The sequence below is a fragment of the Bubalus bubalis genome, chromosome 6 (assembly GCF_019923935.1).
Source record: "Bubalus bubalis isolate 160015118507 breed Murrah chromosome 6, NDDB_SH_1, whole genome shotgun sequence".
Taxonomy (NCBI): Eukaryota; Metazoa; Chordata; class Mammalia; order Artiodactyla; family Bovidae; genus Bubalus; species Bubalus bubalis.
In genome coordinates, this window is record NC_059162.1 from 99,125,412 (window position 1) to 99,148,400 (window position 22,989).

The following is a 22,989-nucleotide window of genomic DNA, read 5'->3' on the forward strand; positions in this document are numbered from 1 at the left end:
TGAAACCTTGTCTCCTATATCTCCTGCATTGGCACTTGGATTCTTTACCACTAGCGCCACCTGGGTGTGACTGAAATAAAAGTTTCTGAAAACAATCACTTGTCTTAATATAATGCTGCCTTATGATATTTTATTTTTTATTTAGTTCTCTTTCATTTTTATAAATATGAAATAATTGATGGGTTAGAGCACCTACTATTGACTATCATTTAGCCTTGGACTCTCAGTAATAAGGAAAAAGCAGGGATTCACTCCTTTTTTTACAAGAAATACAGGATAGACTCTGGCCTTGCTTGTATTCACAGAACAAATGAGCAGTTTGGCCAGAGAGTACAAGTGAAAGGAAACCACCATGAAGTATTGAGAAATAATTATTGTCTCTCTCTGGGGCAAACTGTGGGTTCTTTGGCAGTTCTGAGGTATCTAATTATACCAGAAGGTTGTCCATTGTGTTCTGAGCTTTGCTGCTCCTGCTGCTAAGTCGCTTCAGTCGTGTCCGACTCTGTGCGACCCCAGAGACGGCAGCCCACCAGGCTCTGCCGTCCCTGGGATTCTCCAGGCAAGAACACTGGAGTGGGGTGCCATTTCCTTCTCCAATGCATGAAAGTGAAAAGTGAAAGTGAAGTCACTCAGTCATGTCCGACTCTTTGCGACCCCATGGACTGCCCCCCACCAGGCTCCTCCGTCCATGGAACTCTCCAGGCAAGAGTACTGGAGTGGGGTGCCATTGCCTTCTCCGTCTGAGCTTTGAGCACAGAAATAATGATGATGGCACGTAAGATACTAACTGCCACCCATTAAATTCCTTCTTTATGCAGGTCCCTATTAGATGCACTTAAGAGATATCCTGTTTTGCTTCTGTAGCTCTATGAAGTAGGAGGTGCTGTCTCCATTTTACAGATAAGAATACCAAGGCTCACTGAGGTTAAGAGGTTTACCCAAGGTCAACTGCTGTGTAGCAGTGCTAACAAAATATTCAAGTTGTAGAAACCTATTTTCTTTCCAATTTTCTATTCTACCTTCCATCTTTATAGCCTCTAAAGGATGTAGTTGTGCTTAGTAGATAAAGCTGAAAGAATGTGAAGTCAAGTCCATATCAGGGCTTATAATCAATGATAATCTGTTTTAGTAACTTTTTTACTTAATATTTAAAGAGCACTTAATTTTAACCCCAAAGCAGAAAAGTGACATTTCAGACTTTATAGTATAAAATGGTCTAATAAGTAAATGGTCTACAGTAGCTATTTTTAATTTCGCTAATGAAAAGTCATGTAATATCCATGAAAGTCATGACTCATCTTTTGGCTGGAATGTAGGGGCTTTTTTTCTTAATGGTTTGTATTTAATTCAACTTTTTAGACTCTTTGAATTGCATTGTGTGATGTTAGAGATAAGTTTTATAATGCTCAAATCCAACCTAACATTCTAGAATTCTTAGGTCTATCAGAGACCTAAGCAGCCTCTGATGTCAGTAATGGGAGAGTGTCCCTTGCCTTTCATTCTAGTTACACATATAGCTTTGCAGTAGTTTTCCACAGATGTGGGCATTAGCCCACCCAAGAGAGGAGTGCTGAAAAACAGAATCCAGCTTTGCGGTTTTTGGGACTGTAGCTGAATACTGGTGACCAGTGTGTGATGCAGGTCATATAAGTGAGTATGAAGTCCTCTAAGTCCTCTAACACTTAGAGGAGTTGAATGGTCCTCTAAGAGAACACTTAAAGGAAAATGAATGGTCAGGTCTCCAGAGCATATTCTTTCTGTGAGTCAGCTGATAGCCCAGGCCTAGAGCACTTGGGGCATGGGGAGAAGTGGATAGCACCTCATCTTTCATTGCCTTGGCTTTCAGCTGTTCCTCTAGTTTTGGTGAAATGGTAGCTGCCAGTTAGCCACACTGGCCATTTGTGAGGCCATGACCATTGTCCAGATACTTGTGATCAGGATAGTTCAGTACCTGGGAGAGTAGCTCTACCCAGATCACTTCACCCAGAACACAGCTTGTTGTCTGTTTAAAATCTGGCCAGTTGTCAGTGAAAGGAGTTGTTCCCTCAGGTGGGAAAAAGGTAACCACACAACTGATACGGTATTTGGAATAATCATATCCTTGCTCGTCAAGACAGTATAGAGCCAGTTTTGTACGTGCTCTGGGGCATTGAATAAAACAGACGTGGGAGAGACCCCTTCCCAGTGCTTCAGGGTTGAGCATGTTAAGATAGTCTTGGAAGGCCCAGTGGAGGGCATGGGGAAAGGGCTAGCCAAGGAAATCTGTCACGCACCTCCCAAAGCTTTGTGATGTGTTTTTCCTATGTGTCTATTTCCTTCCCATCTTTTGTCTTTAAAATTTCACAAGTAATATGTGAACATATTCTTATATAAGATTTAATAGTAAGATACACATAAAACCCTTAAGAAAATTCTTCACTGCCATCTCTGTATGTGCCCCCATCATACACAGATACACACATTCCCTGTCCCCATAGTTGTTGTCAATAGTCTGGGCTACATTTTTACAGTTCACTTTATATGCATTTACAAAATCATAATAGCTTTTAATCGGAGACGGCAGTGGCACCCCACTCCAGTACTCTTGCCTGGACAATCCCATGGATGGAGGAGCCTGGTAGGCTGCAGTCCATGGGGTCACAAAGAGTCGGACACTTACTGAGCGACTTCACTTTCACTTTTCACTTTCATGCATTGGAGAAGGAAATGGCAACCCACTCCAGTGTTCTTGCCTGGAGAATCCCAGGGACGGCGGAGCCTGGTGGGCTGCCATCTGTGGGGTCACACAGAGTCAGACATGACTGAAGCGACTTAGCAGCAGCAGCAGCAATAGCTTTTAATATGAATTAGCTTATAGGTTATTGTATACACGTGCATACGTATATGTGACTTTATAAATGGAGTCATTAGGTATATATTCTACAGCTTTCTCTGTTTACTCAATGTATCTGTATCCTTAGTAATAGACATTTAGATTGTCTTCTAGTGTTTTGCTGTTACAAATAAGAAACCAGTGAAAAGTCTTAAGCATACATCTTTATGCTTGTGAGCATAATCTTTTTTTAAATTTACGTTTTCTTCCAGTTTTTTTGAGCTATAATTAACACTAAGCACTGTATAAGTTGAAGGTGTACCACATGATGATTTGATTTACATCATAAAATAATTATCACAGTACATTTACTGAGCATCCATCATCTCATACAGATACAAAATTAAAGGAGTAGGAAAAAAATACTTCTCCTTGTGATGAGAACTCTTAGGATTTACTGTTTTAACAACTTTCATGTATAACATACAGCAGTGTTAATTATCTTCATTATGTTGTACATGACATCTCTAGTACTTATTTATCTTATGACAAGAGGTTTGTACCTTTTGACGATCTTCCTCCAAATTTCCCTCCCCTCCCCACTACCACCACCATCTCCACCCCCCACTTATGGTAACCAACCACAAATTTGGTCTCTTTTTATGACTTTGTTTTTGAAGTATAATTGACCTGTAACACTGTTAGTTTCTGTTACACAACAAATGATTTGATATTTATTTTCATTTCAAAGTGATCACCAGTGTTACTTATGTCACCATACAAAGATATTACAGTTATTGACTGACTTCCCCAGGCTGCCCATTTCATGCCTGTAACTCATTTATTGTGTAACTGGAAGTTTGTACCTCTTTATCTCCCTCACTTAGTTCTTTCCTTCCCCCACACCACTCCCCTCTGGCAGACACCTATTTGTCCTCTGTATCTGTTTCTGTTTTGTTATGTTTGTTTATTTGTTCTTTAGATTCCACATATAAGTGATTTCCTACAATATCTTCTCTGATGTATTTCACATAGCATGATGTCCTTTGGGTTCATCTGTATTGTCACAAATGACAAGATTTTATTTTCTATGGCTGAGTAATATTCCTTTGTATGTATATGTCTGTGTGTATATAGTACACACCACAACTTCTTAATCCATTCATCTGTGATGGGCACTTAGGTTGCTTGTATATCTTTTCTGTTGTAAATAATGCTACAGTGAACATAGAGGTGCATATTTCTTTTTTTTTCTCTCTCTTTTTGGTGCAGACTGATTTAATTTTTTAAAAAATTAATTTCCTGACTTAAAGCAGGAACTTTTATTTAAGCTAAAGCCATTTCATGCATAGTCATTTTTTTATCATTTTATACAGTGATTTGAAACTTATTAGGGTACTCTGGCTGCTTTTATCACTTTTATTTTTGATAGTGCGTCTCAACTTTATGTTTGCATAAGAACTGTTTCAGGGAGTATTTGAAACATACATCTTTTCTAATGTTTTCATTTTCATCAGATAAGTACCCAGGAATGAAACTGCTGGATGATAATGGTAGTTCTGTATTTTATTTTTTGAGGAATCTCCATACTGTTTTCTATAGTAGCTGCACCAGTTTACATTCCCATTAGCACTACAGGAAGGTTCCCTTTTCTCCACATCTTCTCCAATACTTGTTATCTGTTGTTTTTTTTTGACAGTAGCCATTCTGACAGGTGTGAGGCAATATATCATGTGGTTTTCATTTGCTTTTTCCCTGATGATTGATGATGTTGGACATCTTTTCATGTGCCTGTCTTCATTGGAAAAAAATCTGTTCAGATCTTCTGCCCATTTTTTAATCTGGTTTTTTTTAGGTGTTGAATTGTATGAGCTCTTTGTATATTCTGGGTATTGATTCCTTGTCAGATATATTGTTTGCGGATAACTTCTCCCATTCAGTAGAATCCCTTTTCATTTGGTTGATAGTTTCCTTCACTGTGTAAAAGCATTTTAGTTTGATGAAGTCCCGTTTGTTTTTGCTTTTGTTTCTCTTGCCTAAGGAGATAGATTCAAAAAAATATTACTAAGACCAGTGTCAAAGAGCTTACTGCCTGTGTTTTCTTGTAGAAGTTTTACGGTTTCAGATCTTTTTTGTGCATGGTGTGAGAGAGTAGTCCAGTTCAATTCTTTTGAATGTAGCTGTCTAGTTTTCCCAACACCGTTTGTCAAAGAGGCTATCTTTTCCCCACTGTATAGTCTTGCAGTATTTTTCTGTAGATTACATTGCCCAGATAAGTGTGGGTTCATTTCTAGGCTCTCTGGTCTGTTCCACTAATTTATGTGTCTGTTTTTGTACCAGTAGTCCCATACTGTTTGATTACTGTAGCTTTATAGTATAGTTTGAAATCAGGGAGCATGATGCCTGTAGTTTTGTTCTTTCCCAAGAATGTTTTGACTTTTTGAGGTCTTTTGTGTTTCCATATAAAATTATTTGTTCTAATTCTGTGAAAAATGCCATTGGTATTTTGATACAGATTGCATTGAATCTATAGATTGCCTTGGGTAGTATGGTCATTTTAACAATGATTGATTTTTTTCCCAATCCATGAACACAATATATGTTTCCATCTGTTTATGTCATTTTCTGTTTCTTTTATTAGTGTCTGATAGTTTTCCAAGTACAGGTCCTTTACCTCCTTAGATTTATTCCTAGGTATTTTCTTCTTTTTGATTAAGCAAGTAACCTCTAGGATAGATATTTCTAGAAATGAAGTTGCCGGATTAAAGGGTATAAACATTTCAAGTTGTGACAGATACTGCTAGATAACCATCTAACAAGTGTCTCCAATTTACATTTCCATTAACAATGCATGAGAATACCTGTTTCCTAATGTGCTTTTCAGACGTCAGTATTATTCATACCTTTTTAAAGGCATGGTTAAAACCTCCTTGATGTAATTGCTGCCCTTAAGAGTTTGTGGTTTGCTGCAAGTATCTCTCTGGGGCTGAGGTTTCTCACTCATTTTATTTTTAAATGGATAAAGTTGGAATGTTAATGATTTGAATGTTTTGAAACACAGAATTCCATGTTTAAGTGCTTATTAAATTTCATTATTAAAGAGCTAACATTTATTTGGTATTTTGTTTGTATCAGTTACTATGCTAAGAGTTCTAGTTATCTCATTTAATCCTTATAGCCTGTATTAGTTATCTGTTGCTGTGTTACATTTGTCTCAAAACTTGATGACTTAAAACAACACATATTTATCATCTCACAGTTTTTCTGGGTCAGAAATTTGGAAGCAGCTTAGTTGAGTTGCTCTGGCGAGGATCTAAGGTTGCAGCTAAAATATAGTATCAAGGCTGCATCATCTGAAGGCTTGACTGGGACTGAAGGATCCTCAGTCACAGGGCTGTTGGCAGGAGTTCTCAGTTTGTCCCATCACGGCTTCTCCATGGGGCTGCTTGGGTGCTCTTACAACATGGCAGCTGGCTTGTCCAGAGCAAGTGGTCTAAGAGAGAACAAAAAGGAAAACTTACTGCTTTCTTATGACCTAGTTTCCAAAGTTGCCCATTGTCACGTGCACTTTATTCCGTGGACCAAAAATGAGTCACGACTGCAGGCCACACTCAAGGGGAAGGGAATTAGTGTCCACCTTTTGGAGGGAGGACCATCAAAGAATTTGTGGACATATTTTAAAACCATCACACATCCCTATGAGATGGTTGTTGTTATACCATACTCCCAGTGAGGAAAATTAGTTCACACTTATGTAATTTTATCTCTACTTCCTATCCTCCTCCCTCTGCTCTGCTCAGACTCGCCTTCTCAATGTCATCTCAGCCACAGAGTGTTCATTCTTAGCCATTCATTCATTTGGTAGATACTTATTGAATGCCTATCTTTGTGCCAGGTGTGTTATGGAAAATAAAAAAGAGGTGGTCCTTGAAGACATGGAGCTTACAGTCTAGTGGAGGAGAGAAACCTTAATTTAAAATCACACACGTAAATAAATCATTGTCACTTTGAGAAATGCTGTGAAGGAAAAGTATTCTTGTTGTTGCTTCCTACTTACTCACTGATGCCACACTCACCCTTCTAACCTAGAAAGGAAAGCTGATTAATTCTATATATAAAACTCTTACTTCTCTGGCAGAGTCTGATTGAGTCCTGCTTCAGTGAAGCTTGTCCCTTTCAGCCCGCAGTGATAGTCTTTTCTCAGACTTTATTTGGTATCACATTTAGTACTTGTTTCTTTAATGGTACCTTCATCTCCATCCCTCTCCCCTACCTCTGCCTCTCCATCCTCCCGTCTTCCCCTCCCCTCTCTCCTTTTCTCACTCATTTTTCGCTCCTGCCCCTAGGCCTTTCTATCCTCCAAATATGCCAAGCTCTTCCCCACACCGGGACCTAGCAGTTCCCTCTGGCCTGAAATGTACTTTTGATCTGGCTGGTTAATTCCTTATTATTTGTATCTCATCTTAAATTTCATCTTCTAATAGAGGCCTTCTCTGATAGTCCAGTCTGAAGTAGCTACCCAGTCATTCATCAAGTCACCTTATTTTAATTTTCCTCTAATGCATCCCACTATCTAAATATTTTTCTTATATGAAATTCTGTGTCTCTTTGCACTAAAATGTAAATACCAATGATCACTGACATCTATGTTGTTCACCACTGGAATAAAATAGGGCTCGATAAATATTTGTTGCAGGAATGAATGAATGAGAAGGCTTCCCTGGTGACTCAGTGGTAAAGAATCCACCTACTAATGCAGAAAGCACAGGAGATCCAGGTTTGATCCCTGGGTCAGGAAGATCCCCTGGAGTAGGAAATGGCAACCTACTCCAGTATTCTTGCCTGGAAAAATACCATGGACAGAGGAGCCTGGCAGGCTGCAGTCCATGGGGTCACAAATAGTTGGACATGACTGTGACTCAGCACGCATGAATGAATGAGAGAATGAATGAAAAGAAAATGGTCTGACACCCCTGAACATATCCCTCCTAAAAGGAAAGAGGGAGAAAAGTTCCAGGGCTCCCCACTGCACTCCCTTGTTCAGAACATGCTGCTGCTCACTGCAGGAGCTCTCTTTAAATACTTTACATAGTAGTTGTTATTATCTAACACTTTTTTTCTTTGTTCTTCTATCACCTTTCTACCAGGATGTAAGCTCCATGAGAGCAAAACCTCATGGTCTTGTTTGCTACTTTCTCCCCAGTGTTGGGCACAGAGAAGGTGCCAGATATGTGTTGAAGAAAAGAATAAGGGGTCAGGTTTACGCCTACCACAGGGTTAGGCATGTCACAAGTGCCCAGAACCTTCCTTGATTACTCTGTGAGGCCACTCTGAATATAATTGCTATTGGTAGGTCTGTGTCCTCATCCTCGAATTTGGGACAGGAAAGCAGTGTGGAACTGCATCTTCAGCTACATTGCAGTTGTTGGAGTATGATCTCTGCAACCTGAAATGGCATATTACACAGGTTCCCCCAGTCCTCATTCAAGAGAGAAGTCCAACTATTTAGAATTTTATCCCTAAATCACAGAAGGGAAGACACATTTTATTTTGATTCAATTCCTATTTTAATACATTCAGTCTATCAGTCAGCCAGCAAGTTAGTGGGTATTTATTGAGCCCCTTCAGGGTCCAAAGTAGTGCTTTGGTTCAGCAATTGAGTTTGAAATATTAATCACATTGTTAAACCAAAACTAAATCCCCAAGTAGTTGAAAGTGCCATTCAAGTTGTCAGGTTCAGTTCCTGTCGACTATATTTTGTGATGATGGGTTTTTACTTTATGTTCCCACTTGGGTAGGAACAAAAGTTCAGTAAGTAACTGAGGTGGTATTTTTTATCAAAATGAAATCTTTCAGAGGTCCTTGATCATTAGCTTTCTTCCTGTATAGTTGTTTAAGGGTTGTATTATAATCACTGCATCTTTTGGGTAATTTAAGATTTTTGGATCTTGTAGCTGCCAAGAGTCGGGTAAAGAATAATACCTGCCTTTCTCTCTTTGGCCTGGCCAGGAGAGAAGGGGTATTATTGCTGCCTTCTACACCTCAGGTCTATCCAAGGTACTCCACAGAGTTCCTCTGTTCCTGTGAGCTGATGGGTCAGAATGTCTGGATTGCAGAATCACGTGGCATCCAAAGGTGCCTTGACAATCCTCATCAACTGCAGTGTGTGTGAAGCGATCATTTGTTCTACAGATTCTGTTTTCGTTGTTTATTACTCACTTCCTTTCAGATTTCTCTGCTGACTTCTGCAGTAAACCACCTCAAAGCCAATGTCAAGTCAGCTGCAGACTTAATTAGCCTGCCTGCCACTGTAGAGGGACTTCAGAAGGTAAGTGCTGTGTATAGATACTGAAATTAACCAACTGTAATTCTACCTTCTTACAAATTTTCTTTGAAAGGCTGGTATTTGAAATCAGCTACTCCAAGAAGACAGTAGCAGAGTTCAAGACATCTCTGTTTTGGTGTGGTTAGTTGGGCTTTTGATTTGCAACAGGTGACTTTAACTATGGTTTATATGTATTCACACCATTTTATTTGGCTTTCCAAATCCCAGGAGTGCTTTGCTGGGACTCTTATGTTAACATGTGTGGGTTTGCTTTTCATTACTTGCCCTTTCAGTTCATCAGCCACAGTGTCTTTATGAAAGCAGAGCAGTTGTACATGAGAGTTGCCCTAAATTGCTCTTATTTTCCATAATTGAGAAAGAGGTGTTTTTGGTGTCTGTGTTTTTATTGGTTTTGGTTTAAAAAAAAAGATTTAGAGAAGTACAAATAAAATTTCGGGATATGATAAATGTTGACAAAGATGTGGTGCAAAGAAAACTTTCAAACACTCCTGCTGAGAGTATAAATTGGTAAAAAAGCATTTTAGAAAACAGTATATTTTATTTTACAAAGGTGAAGGGGCACACCCTCTAAGCAAGTCACTCTTCAGTATGTACGCTGGACTCTAGGCCCTAGGCAAACAGTACTTTAGAATTTCTGTTTACTTGATCCCTAGGATTCAGGCCGAGAGCAAGAGGCAGTGACCAACCAAATGAAGAATATGTGAGGATCTCTAGACCTGGGTGGGGAGAATGGGTTGGGAATGGAAGGAAAAGAAGGCACACAAGTGAAATGAGGCCCTAGGGCAGGAAATGAAAGAAGAGATTCTGGAGCAGAGAACCCCAGACAATGGGTATCAAATCTAGAATCTTTGACTTTTAAAAGTCAACATGTGATGAGTTTGATTTAATTATGTACCAGGCTTCTGTTTTTGTTGTTGTTGATATTGTTTCATCTCTAAGTTATATCTGACTCTTTTGCAACCCCATGGACTGTAACCCACCAGGCTGCTCTGTCCATGGGATTTCCCAGGCAAGAATACTGGAATGGGTTGCCATTTTCTTCTTCAGGGGATCTTTCTGACCCAGGGATCGAATCTGTGTCTCCTGCGTTGGCAGGTGGATTCTTTACCACTGAGCCACCAGGGGAGCCCCACACCACCCTCTATAAATGTATAAATTGTTTGCAGCAAGGAATGAGAAATTCCTAAGCCAGAAACGAAACTTTTACAGCCACACCACTGTGTGTGCACAGTCTCTATAGTCTGCTATTTGTTCAATATGGTCACTGCTTACAACTTTAAAAAAAAAATTAGGGACCAGATGAGACCAGATTCTTTTTGCCATTGTTCCAAAGGCCAAGTGGGGAAAAAGTAGGCCTCTGTAGCCTTCAATACAGAAGCAACTCTGGCAGTCTCGCATTCGAAGAGGAAATTGATTTATTCTCACATTCATTAATTCAATAAATATTTGTGGGGCTTCCTCCAGTATGTGCCAGGCACTTTGCAGTTGGTGAGAATACTAGTTTCAGGGTTTTACTGTAGAGTTCACATGGTGCTGTCAGCTGCTTCCTTAAAAAAAAAATCTTAAACAAGAGCTTACTATCTTTTTGCATCCTGATGGGCTCATACATCCAGTCAGTGAGGATTCTCTAACAGTGGATGTCTTTGAATGCTTGTAGCTTCTGTAACAACAGAGCTTGTATAGATAACATCCCTGCTTAGAGACTTCTGCCCAGCATGTTGTCTCCTTGCAATCCTGTGCATTTATAATGTCAGGCACTACTTTTATTACAAGTGGCTCAGTTTTGAAGTGGTAGGTCTTCTCAAAAACCTAACTTCAATGTATCTCCTGTAATTTTTTTTTTTTTTAATGTTGAAAATGACATTTCTTTTTCTCTTGGATTCCTGACTGGCTATTGGTATAATAAAAATACCCTTGGTTAAAAATACTAATGGGACACTATAAAATTGTCAGTATATCTTAATGAAAGGCCAAAACCTACCAAATTAGTAACACTCTTTGGTATGATCCCTTAGAACAAGCTGTTTTTAAAAAGACAGTTTCTGAATTACATTCCTAAGTCCCCAATCCACTTGGGCTCCTTACACATAATGAAAGCAAATAAGCTACTACCCATATCAAACTCTACTCAGTAGTTACTGATGGGATTCTAAAGCAGAAGAAAACATGCTGTCAAATGAAATTTTCCCTTCATCTCTGCAATGTTGGGTTTCCGAAAGCCAAAAATAGCTCCACCTATTTTTACTCAGAAGTCATCATTTTCTCCTGAGAGTGGCAATCTACCGTGTTACCTCTGGTCATCTGCCTACAGGGCTTGATAGAGACAGTTTGTGGGAGAACTTTACCTACGAGTCCCAGGTTTATAAACCCAGGTTTATAAACTAGTGCTTTTTTTTTTTTTTTTTTTTTTAGGAAAGCTCTGGCTTTCCTCTATGAAAATTGTGTGTGTGTGTGTGTGTGTGTAGTTTCTGGTTAATTGTGTCAGCACAAGCTACATGGAATTCATAGTTTGAAGATATTTGAAATAATCCTCCATTAGGTCAGTGTTTAATGTAAAATCACAATGGTACACCACTGCACTCCCACTAGAGTGGCTAACAAAGAACAGACTGAGGATACTAGTATTGATGAGGAGATGGAATAAACAAGTTAAGAATACATACCATATGATCAGACATTCACTCTTGAGTATTGTGATGACAAGAAGGCATATGATGAAGGGAAATGAAAACATATGCCCACATGAAGACTTGTATGTGTGTGTTCATAGCAGCTTTATTTGTAATAATCAAATGTTGAAAACAACCTAAGTGGCCATCAACAGGTCAGGAGATAAACTGGGATGTATCCATACAATGGAATGCTACTCAACAACATGCTGAGTAGCTACAGCGTATACAAATCCCAGAATAATTATACTGTGTGAAAGAAGCCATACCAGAACAACAACAAAAAAACTACATGCTCACTCACTGTTCTATTTATATAAAATTCTAGCAAATGCAAACTGACATATATAGGTATATAGATAAATAGATAGGTAGTGATAGAAAGTGAATCAGTGGTTGCCTGGCAGTGGGGAGGAGTGAATTACAAAGGGGTGTGAGGAAACTTGGGGGTGATTGATGTTTATTATCTTGATTGCAGTAATGGTTTCACATATGTGTGTGTGTGTGTCAAAATTTTAGCAAGTTATACATTTTAAATATGTTCAGTTTATTGTTTATCAGTTGTGTCTTAATAAAGCTATTAAAAATTTCAAAAAGGGAAAAACGCTGACCCTACTCCATGTTTCTGTTCAGAGTGTAGCTTCCATTGGCAGCACTTTAAATAGTGTCCATCTTGCTGTGGAGGCAATACAGAAGACTGTGGATGAACACAAGAAAACCTTGGAGCTACTACAGAGTGACATGGTAAGGAAATCTACAAATGCTACAGAAAGTCAGCACACTCCCGCCTGCCCTTTTCTGTGTTATCGTGTGATACTAACTTCCCACTTACCTAAACAGACCACACTAGGCACCTTTTTAAAATATACAATAGACAGTGTTTATTGATTTTTCTACAATCTGTAAACTAAGATAGGAAAAGCCGAGTCTTTTGCAAATGTGGTGAAGGAGGTACAGCACTAAGATACCATTCTCAGAGTGGAATGTGTCAGAAATAAAATGGAAAAGAAGGAAAGGGGGTGAGGAAGTGTCTTATTTATCACTACATAACAAATCACCCTAAAACTTAGTGGCTTAAAACAACACTGGATTATTTCTCACTCTTCTGTGGATCAGGAGTTGGGGCAGGGCTCTTAGACTGTGGAATGATTAGAGGTCAAGCAAAGAGGAGCTCCAGAGGGTGAAAGGCCAGCTTGGGTGTTCCAGCTTTAGCCAGTCTCCCAGTCAGATTACAGCTGCATGGATGACCTCAGCCTATAGCATGTGAAGCAGGATGCTGCCCCACCCTGTCTGAGCCCAGTCAACCCACAGAATCATGAGAAATAGTAAACCACTGTTTTAAGCCACCAAGTTTGGGGATGATTTTTTATGCAGCAACAGATAACCGAGACAAAGGCAAAACCCCTGCAGTGTTCAGGAAATGCTTTCAAATTTCTCTTAATGCTGTACCAATGTAAGCTGTCTCAGTCCTTCAGAAGCTTGAATTTATCTCCTAATGGTTACTCAGCTCCACGAAAAGTTTATGAAGGATGAAAAAGGATGGCACAGCCCTCACTGTCCTGCCAGAGGGAAGAGTTATCCATACGTGAAATCAGGATGGTTCAAGGCACACAAAAATTCCCTAGCTTCTCCACCAATTTCTAGATCTCCCCTGCATGTTGTTTTCAAGCTTTGGAGTTTCAAGTTTAAACTGAGCAGTTTGTACCAAGGAGACCTGGACTATATTAGAGCTCTATAAAGGAGGGTTTTTCATTTTCTTTGGAACAAGTATTTGTCATTTTCATTTAGTGGGGCTGACCCAGAAGAAAAAGCCTTGATCTGGGTGTTCACACACCCTGGATTCTAATTCTAGCTCTACCCTGTAACTGTGTGATCCATAATAATAAAGACTTCTCTAACCCAACAGCTTTTTTATTATTATTATTATTATCATTATTTTAATAGCTTGAGCATTTTCTCAAAGTAATTATTTTCTAAAATACTTTTTCCTAACTCAAAAATTCATACTTTATAGAACCATGGGATTTTTTTTTCTGCTCCTCTCCTTTTCTTTATTTTACCATTTGATTATTATAGAAGCAGAGTTGACAATGTCTAGGATTTCATATTTCAAGGAAAACAATTTATTTTGGCCAGTTGCATACTCTTATCATTAAATTTGCATCTTTTAAACTTCCCTGGTTGCCAGTGGTAATCCTACTACTGAATAAGCCATACAGACATTTTCTGTTAGAGGGAAAAGTATATATAAACATGTCATAGTTCAGTCTCTTCATAAAGAGTCTTGAGCACTGGGAATGGGATGAGAAAGAAAGGGTAACCTTCAAACATAACTCTTGGCATGTGCTGTACAAACTGAAAAGTTAATGATGTGCATGCTTGATTATGTTGCTCAATGCCCAAAGCCAGTGGTTCCATGGCTGTTCTTTGAATGTATAGATCTCTTTAGCCCTGGGAAAATGGTGACACTAACCAGGTCCAGACCAGGTTGGTCCTGGGAGATACAGTGGTTCTGTAGTTTCTCTGAGAATAAAGGGAACTGGGAGAGAAGACGTAGTTTTTAGGGAGTTCATTCTCAGTTTCTCAATCTGAGGCTAAGAAACAGGACCTCAGTTCCCGGACGTAGTCTGGGTGCTGCTGGTCCAGTCCAGGCTTTAGGCCAGGCCTCCCCAGAAGTACCTGGTGCCCTTAGGCCTAGCACAGGACTGGTCACACTAAGGCTTTGAGGAAATAATTGTTGATTAATCTGTGAATGCCCCCGTGAGAAGCTGGAATGTTGCAGGGCCATCCCTGATGAATAAGTAGATGTAGTTATTATTAGTACTCATTGCCTATACCAACCTCTGTTCCTGTTAACAGAATCAGCACACCTTGAAGGAGAGCAATGAAAGCAACCAGATCATTCCATCACCTTCTGCTATATCTGAACTTGACAATAAAACCCACAGTGAGAATTTGAAACAGGTACTTTTGACTCTGTTTAACTCCCTTGTGACCACACTATAATCTGAAGGTGACCTGCGTAGTGTGGGCTCCATGTTGTGGTCCCTCAGCAGGCATCTCTTGCACACATTTGCCTGCCTGAGAGCTAAGCAGAGAGAGGATACGTGTGACTCTGTCAGGGATCCAACATGCTGCCTGTCTCCTCCTTGGCACACTGCATTTTTTTCCCCTACATGTCCATCAGTGGAGTAAATTCCTTTTTACATCTTGAAAGTCATAGAGTGATCAGGTTATCCTGAAACTGTTTTTGAAAAATAGCAGTCTGGACAAATTAAAGATGGGTGAATAGTAGATTAAAATGATAGCTGTTTTGAGTCACAATTCAGAACAGTAGAAAGCATATCCTTGAAAATGAAGAGTTTCTAAAGACTAAAGACCAGAGGAGGGAAAAGGATATTGAGTTCAGAATCACATTAAAGAGAATAAAAGAAATCTTCACTAAGAAGAATTCCTGTACTGAGTTTAATGCCCTGTAAAGCCTGTAGTCATCATTCCTTTTTAAATAGCAATCAGTACTGGAGAATGTCAATAAAAATAATTGAATCTTATACTAAATAATGCACTACCTGTTATGGTTTTGCTACATGAGCCAATTCAGTAATTGGTATTGTTCCGATGGTGGTTTCGTTCTGACAAATTAGGTTAATGAGCATTTCAGTTAATAACCCAGCAAGCTTTCTCACCAGTAGGTGAGGTAAACATTGGGAAATCAATTCTCAAGCTCTCAGCTTTCTAGGACCAGAGACTGAAGCATGTAGGTAGTCTCTTCCCTCTTTTCCCCTCCTGTCTAACTGAGGTCAGATAATTCCAGAGGGAGTCAACTGGGAGCAATTCCGAGTGGAGGGACAAAGCAGAGACAGACGATCGATGGTCTAGAGCAGGGAAAGGAATTTACTTCAGTAACTTGACAAAATAAGGGTTGTTCACTGCTGCTTCCCTGCTTGTCTAGTACATGTCTTTAGCCGGATTCCATAACTTGATTTATTTCCACTCTAGGATATCCTGTACCTTCACAGCTTTTTAGAGGAAGTAAACAGTGCCCGAGTGGGGTACCAGAGACAGAATGATCTTAAACTTGAGGGGATGAATGAGACCATCAGTAATCTTACCGAGAGAGTCAACTTGATAGAAAGAGATCTGGTTGCTATGAGCAAAGTAGAAAAGCAGGCAAACCTGTCCTCCAGCACGGTAAGCCTCTTCCCCTCTTTTTGACGTGTTCTGTGTTGCAATGTGTTTTGTCTGTACGTGGATGACAGTCTACCACCTTTTCAGACACTGACCTCTGGCATACTTGAGAGGCTCCACGTTTGTGTTGTGCTTAATCCTGTCTCCTCTAATCCTTACACTAGCTCTGTGATGTGAATGGTACAGACGGTGTTAGTCCTGATTTGGAAGGGAGATGTGGAGAGGTCCAATTGCTTGCCAAGGCCTCCCCACAAATTATTGGCAAAGATGACAAGCCTCCTTTTGTGTTGCCGGTGACTCATCTGATAGGGAAGTTCCAGCACATATTTCCAAGGAAAGTCTTCTTGATCTTTTCATTTTTAAGTTACTAAGATGGAAAAAAGTCTGAAAAAAAAATATATGTACATGAAATGGAATCACTTTGTTGTTCATTGAAAACTAATACAACACTGTAAATCAACTATACTTCAGTTTGGGACTTCCCTGGTGGCTAAGATGCCATGTTCCCAATGCAGGGGGCCCCAGTTCAATCCCTGGTCAGGGAACTGATCCCACGTGCCACAAGTAAGACTCGGCACAGCCAAATTAAAAAAAAAAAAAATCAGGACTTAAAGAAAAAGTTATTAAGGGTGGGAACAATGACAGTGACAATAACTAGAGAATCTTGTTGTTTTTTTAAGCCCAGACTAGGCTTTCAGACTTGTCTTGTTTCAGTCTTCATCTGACATTACAGAAAATGTCAGGAAAGCTGTTTAAGACACATCAGGTCAGAGCACCTCCTCCCCTAAAGAGATCATTGAGTCCATCCTCTCATTTTACACAAGAGGAGCCCAAATGATGTACTGAGTCACTGATGCTGACAGATTGTATGGTTTACTGGTTTTTATGTTATTGCAAATAAAATGTGGTGAGGTTTTTTTGTTTTTTTTTTTTCTTTTTTAAAAAACCACTTTTCACATATGCACTGTTTGAAATCCATGTGGATTATTTTTTAATAGCTGCAAGCCCCACCCTTAAAAATTTCATACAGCAAAGACATAGGCATATATAGAAATAGAAACCAAATACAGGACATTGTACTGTAAATCAAGTAACTGCCAAAGCTGGAAGCAAGCCCACAAGTAACGTCAAGCTCGGGCACATAGCAAACAACCTTTGAACTGGCTCTGCCATGGTGCAGCCTTGGCAAGTTGCCTGGCCTTGGCTTTGAGATTAGAGGAGAACCCATTCCTCCTCCTCCTTTCTAGGGTTATGTAATTTACCACAAAGCTGTGAAGATTAAAGGAGCCTTCTTTCAAAAAGCCCTTTTGAACTTAGCTAAACTAAGGACGGGAGAAGGCAATGGCACCCCACTCCAGTACTCTTGCCTGGAAAATCCCATGGACGGAGGAGCCTGGTAGGCTGCAGTCCATGGGGTCGCTAAGAGTTGGACATGACTGAGCGACTTCACTTTCACTTTTCACTTTCCTGCATTGGAGAAGGAAATGGCAACCCACACCAGTGTTCTTGCCTGGAGAATCCCAGGGACGGGGGAGCCTGGTGGGCTGCCGTCTCGGGTCGCACAGAGTCGAACACGACTGAAGCGACTTAGCAGCAGCAGCAGCAAACTAAGGACGGTAGACGCTAGGAATTTGGGGTGATTTGATAAGTATTAGGCCTTGAAGGTTGGTTTTCAAGGCTTATTATGAAAACTCACCGGCCCTAAAGCTCCCCATACTGTGCCTCCCCTCCCCACTCTATTTTTCTCTAGAAGAGGAAATTGCCAATAGTACCATCTGTCCTACTGTTTTTTCCAACTGAATCATACCCAGCATGGTTTTGGGTTAAAGTTCTCTCCCTTTTTGAAGTTTGTGATGGAAACAACTAGAAACACTTTTAGCTTTGTCTCTCTCAAACCTTTCTCCCTCTCCTCTTATTCTCCTGCCGGTATTTCTGTTGAATGTTCTGAGACCCTTTAAATAAGTTTGGCAAGTTTGTTTAAAAAGTCCTAAACGTTGCTTAAGTTTTCATGTTTTCCTTTAATCTTCTCTCGTTTTGTTCCTTTTACCCTTTAAGGTGAATGATAGAGCTGCCACTCTGAAGAGAGAGTCTTTGCATCAAGTCTCCAACAGAATAAAGTCAGTAAAATCCCAGGGCATAAAGGTAAATAATAAGAGGCTTTCTCTGAAGTAAGAGTAAATGCATAGGCATCTGCTTCTTTCTCAAAGGGAGCACTTCAGTCTTTTTTGCTGAAACTTCAAGACACAGTAATTAGTATATTCGTAAATAAGTAAATACTTTATCAGGCACCTGCCCCATGCCCAGCTCTCTCTAGAAGCTGGGGTGACCACAGTGAGCAGGATAGACATGTGACCGCTCTTGTGGTGGAACTCATAAAGTCCATCAATCCAAAGATCAACACATAATTGAGTGAAATATAAGTGCTACAGAGGAAAAGTATAGGATATCACAGAGTGTTAACAGAACAGGAAGACTTCCCTAAGGAAGGGAGTTTTAAGCTAAGACAGTAAGTTCTCTGTACTGTTGATGGGGAACAGAGGCATAAATTATCTAAAAATGGTATCTAAACCAAAAATTATTTCTTGTTGTTAAGATTACAGTCTTTGGGGGAATGGAAGGGGGAGAAAAGATTGTAGTCTCAGTGCATACAAAGTCCCTTTAAGCTTCAGTCAGTTCTCTTCACCTTGTACCTTCCCATTTTTCCTTTCTCCCAGATATATTGTCTAGATAAGACAACAATCTGATATGTTTTGATATCCCCAGAAGGAAAGGGTGTTTTCAACATTCTCTGTGATTAGAGTATTGTGTAATATTATTAGTATTATAAGACCTGGGTTAAGATAAAGGAAAAGCCAGGAAGATCGTGACTGAGTGACTGCAATATCATTTCATATGCACATTACATTTGATAAGCTCAAGGATGTGAGTTCACAGGAAATGAACCATATGTCAGACAGTTTTCAGTGTAATGCTTTCCATATATACTTGTTCTTAACAGTTTTGTGTATTATCTAGATAAAAATCACATATATTAAGATTTTAGTGCTTTAAAAGCTAGGTTTTTGTTGAGTTTTCTAACTGCTACTACCAAAAAAAAATTGAACTTCACCTAGAGAATAACAAGAGAAATTTAAGATCCAGATAAAAATGTTGAGGACAAAAAAAGTAACAGGTGGTTACTATTGGAAAATAGTAGTGATTTCAACAACAATTCAGATTTTAATAGTAAATATCAGAATAAAATAGAGCTAGTACACATTTTTGCCTGAATTTTTTGGCTTTACTTTCCAACACTTTGTGATTTTGAACTGTTACCCCAATATCTTAGTGCTGCCTCATCTAAGCATCCTAGCAAAATGCAATTTCTCCTTTCCATAAATTATTCAAGCATTTAGTACCTAGTTTTAGCTATATATATCCATATTTTGACTCCCTAAATAAACTAAGAGTGATCCATGATGGTGGTTTTGTCGCTAAGTTGTGTGTGACTCTTGTGACCCCATGGACTGTAGCCTGCCAGGCTCCTCTGTCCATGGGATTTCCCAGGCAAGATTACTTCTACTATACAGTAACCATTTCCTTCTACTATACAGTAACTGTTAGTGTAGAATAAGGATAAGAGAGGAATAAGTAAGTATATGTTGAATGAAAGAAACATATAGTGGTCAATATTGTAATTAGACATAGGATCAGGAGCCTATGCCGTTAGAAACTGACCTCACAGAAACCAGACTTCTCTCTTTTTATAATTAATTGTATTTTTTATATGCCACTATATCATCTAGGAATGAGACAGAGGTTGGGGGGGGAATTTTTTTTAAAGATACAAGTAAGGCCTTGAATTAGAAATACTATAATTCTTTCATGTTCCTAACAATTCCTGCCACCAGTTGAATAGTTATCATGGGGGACGAGAAGACAGATCAAGGGAATACTTGTGGTCTGGTTGCTTTTTTCTTTTTTTTTAAGGTGATAAGAGCATGAAACTCTGCCTAAAGTGGTATAGTCACACGGTGAAGTAAGCTACTCAGAAAAATTAGTTAGTATGAAATAGTTCCTAGACAACAGGATCCTGCCCATTTCGGAAATGGGTATCATGAAGGCACCTGAGCAAGTGTGCATTCCTTTACTGCTGGCATATGCATGCCTTCCCCAGCTGCCAAGTGCACACGGAGAATCAGATCATCTGTGGCATAATGTTCCCTGAATGGTCTAGGCTCAAATCCAGCCCAGCCTTCATCAACACTGAGTACTAAAGATGTCTCTAGTAACTATTGATTCATTCCTTTGTTGCCTTCAGTAGGAGCCTATTTGGGGTCAAGAGCTACAGGCTAACTAGGCTTTGGGAATATCGTGAAGAATCAGATGAGGTCCTCCTCCTGCCTTAAATCTTCTATGACCTTTGTTTTGGACAGAAAGAAGATAGTTCAGATTCTCAGGTATCTAAGCTTAGAGAGAAGCTGCAGCTGTTAAGTGCTCTCACAAACAAACCTGAGAGCAGCAGGCCTCCGGAGACTGCCAATGAAGGTAAGATATTCAGGATTGGCTTCTGAATATTTCACGCAGGCTTGGGCAGCTCGCCTCCCACACGGGGAATGGGGAAAGGTGTTCTGGCAGGACTGATGGCATGGAGTGAATGATGCCCGAGCGCACCGAGTTGAAGCTGCTACACTTTGCTTTCATTTAGAAAAAGCCCATTTTGCACATGATTTGTACTCCAGTCTATTAAGGGAAGAATGGGTAATGTTTAGCTGGAAATAGACTTCTCCATGCTGTCTGCATCCAATTATAGGCAGAAACATTACTGTCATAGTATGTATTAAACCAGCCCTAAATGTTGTTTACGGGAGTCTTCATTTCTGTAAGTGCATAAAATTTACTTAAAAATAAATATTAGTCGTCCTGAAAAGCCATTAACAAGTAATAACATGGGATCATTGGGTTGGAAGGGCCTTTGACTTTAGGCAGGGACATAACCTAATCGATATTAGCCATTGCATCAACCTCTGCTGGCGCTGCTTCATGATGTAACCAAGGCACTAGATTATGTTCATTTTGACCTCTACCCACCCACAAGTATTTTTCATTTTGGGGAAAGCAATACAACTTCTGTTACTCTCTTTTACATGGGAGACAAAAGTACAGTGGGAGGCCTTGCCCTGACATTGTGCTACATAATTGTATGGTAGCGTTCTTTCAGCACAGCTGGTCTGGTGACACGTACCCTCAAATCAGGCTCTTAGCAGAGTTCCTACGATGTCAAATCCCCAATGCTTTTCTCATTGCAGCTTGAACTCTCAACTTCTAAACATGTGTAAGCTAACTTGAACTGTAAGAGCATCCAGTTGGGACCACAAAGTTTGAAAGTGACCTTCAATATTGGTTTAATTTTATGTCAGACTGGTAATACTAAAACTGTATATTGTTTGTTACAGAGCAAGTACAGAATTTCACATCACAGCCATCAACATTGCCAAAATTCCCACAGTCTCCTGGAGACCAGATTGAGAAAGCTGTCCAGCTAAGACATGTTTCCCTTCTAGGAATTTCTAGCATCGAAGGTAAAATTTTTATATTATGGAATGATAGAGGAAATAGCTCAAAGTTGTAACTTTCTAACTTTTTTAACTTGTAAGATAAAGATTGATATCTAACACTGTTGAGCACTTCCTGTGGGCCAGATACTTGATATGCATTATATTATATCCTGGTAACAATCCTGGGACCATCAGTAGTCGTGTATTATACCCATTTTACTGATAGGGAATTGCCTAAAGTCCACACAGCCAATAACTCATGAGGCAAAATTCACACCAAGGCAGTTTGACAACGAAACTTTTACTCTTAACCACACGGCTTCTACTGCTGCTAAGTCGCTTCAGTCGTGTCTGACTCTGTGTGACCCCATAGACGGCAGCCCACCAGGCTCCCCCGTCCCTGGGATTCTCCAGGCAAGAACACTGGAGTGGGTTGCCATTTCCTTCTCCAATGCAGGAAAGTGAAAAATGAAAGGGAAGTCGCTCAGTCGTGTTCAACTCTTAGCAACCCCATGGACTGCAGCCCACCAGGCTCCTCCGTCCATGGGATTTTCCAGGCAAGAGTACCGGAGTGGGGTGCCGTTAACCACACTACACTATGTTATCTCTCTGTGAATGTTTTTTAGAGTCTTCAGTCATTCAATGAGTACCTAGTTAGACCCAGTGTAAGCAGTAAGAATACAGTATAAGAAGATACAGTCTCACTTTCCCCACGGATATAACAGTCCAGTGAAGAAGACAAGCAAACATAATACTGTGAGACTAGCAAAGTAAAGTAAAAGTCGACCCTGTTTGTCAGAAGTCCTTCAGAAATGAGGGGTCTTTGGCTGAAAATCGGCAAGATAAATGTTAGTAGGAAGGATCTGATTCACAGAGAAATGTGTTTGTCTTGCTTCCAGCAGTGTGTTTCATCCCTCTTTGTGATGTTTGGTTTCCTGATTTTGCACTTGCTAACTGCCTGGAAAATCACCCATTCCTATCACCCTCTCTGCCTGACTCTTCACCTCACTTTAGAAACCTTTCCACCAGGAAACATTTTCTTACCTCTCAGGACTGGACTAGGCTCCTCCTGTGTGTGTACTCACAGTATCTTATGTTTGCACGTGTCACACGGTTGTAATTTCCTAGGGAGCTATAACATTTAACTTCACTCCCAGCCCCTATCCTCATGCCTAGGACATGTGAATATTTGTTAAGGGAATAAGTTATCTATAGGTTACAATTAATTCTTAAAGCATAGGAAACCTACATTGCCATTAAATGGCAATTTACAATGGCATTTACATTGCCATTTGAGTTCTAATGAGGTGGATGAACCTAGAGCCTATTGTACAGAGTGAAGTAAGTCAGAAAAAGATAAGTATTATATACTAACACATATATATGGAATCTATAAAGATGGTATTGATGAATTTATTTGCAGGGCAGCAATGGAGA

General features: G+C 39.8%; 1 protein-coding gene across 2 annotated transcripts in view; it reads left to right on the forward strand.

Annotated features, from left to right (window-relative positions):
- The window catches only part of EFCAB14 (EF-hand calcium binding domain 14), a 36,226-nt gene that overhangs the window by 10,112 nt on the left and 3,125 nt on the right, over window positions 1–22,989 (forward strand). The window contains exons 4-10 of one of the 2 annotated variants that reach the window (XM_006052513.3): window positions 9,042–9,140; window positions 12,461–12,571; window positions 14,687–14,791; window positions 15,827–16,018; window positions 18,071–18,157; window positions 20,431–20,542; window positions 21,451–21,576. In XM_006052513.3, the coding sequence (XP_006052575.2) occupies window positions 9,042–9,140; window positions 12,461–12,571; window positions 14,687–14,791; window positions 15,827–16,018; window positions 18,071–18,157; window positions 20,431–20,542; window positions 21,451–21,576 (832 nt within the window). The remainder of the gene's footprint in view (window positions 1–9,041; window positions 9,141–12,460; window positions 12,572–14,686; window positions 14,792–15,826; window positions 16,019–18,070; window positions 18,158–20,430; window positions 20,543–21,450; window positions 21,577–22,989) is intronic. The other variant, XM_025288801.2, reaches the window with a different exon arrangement.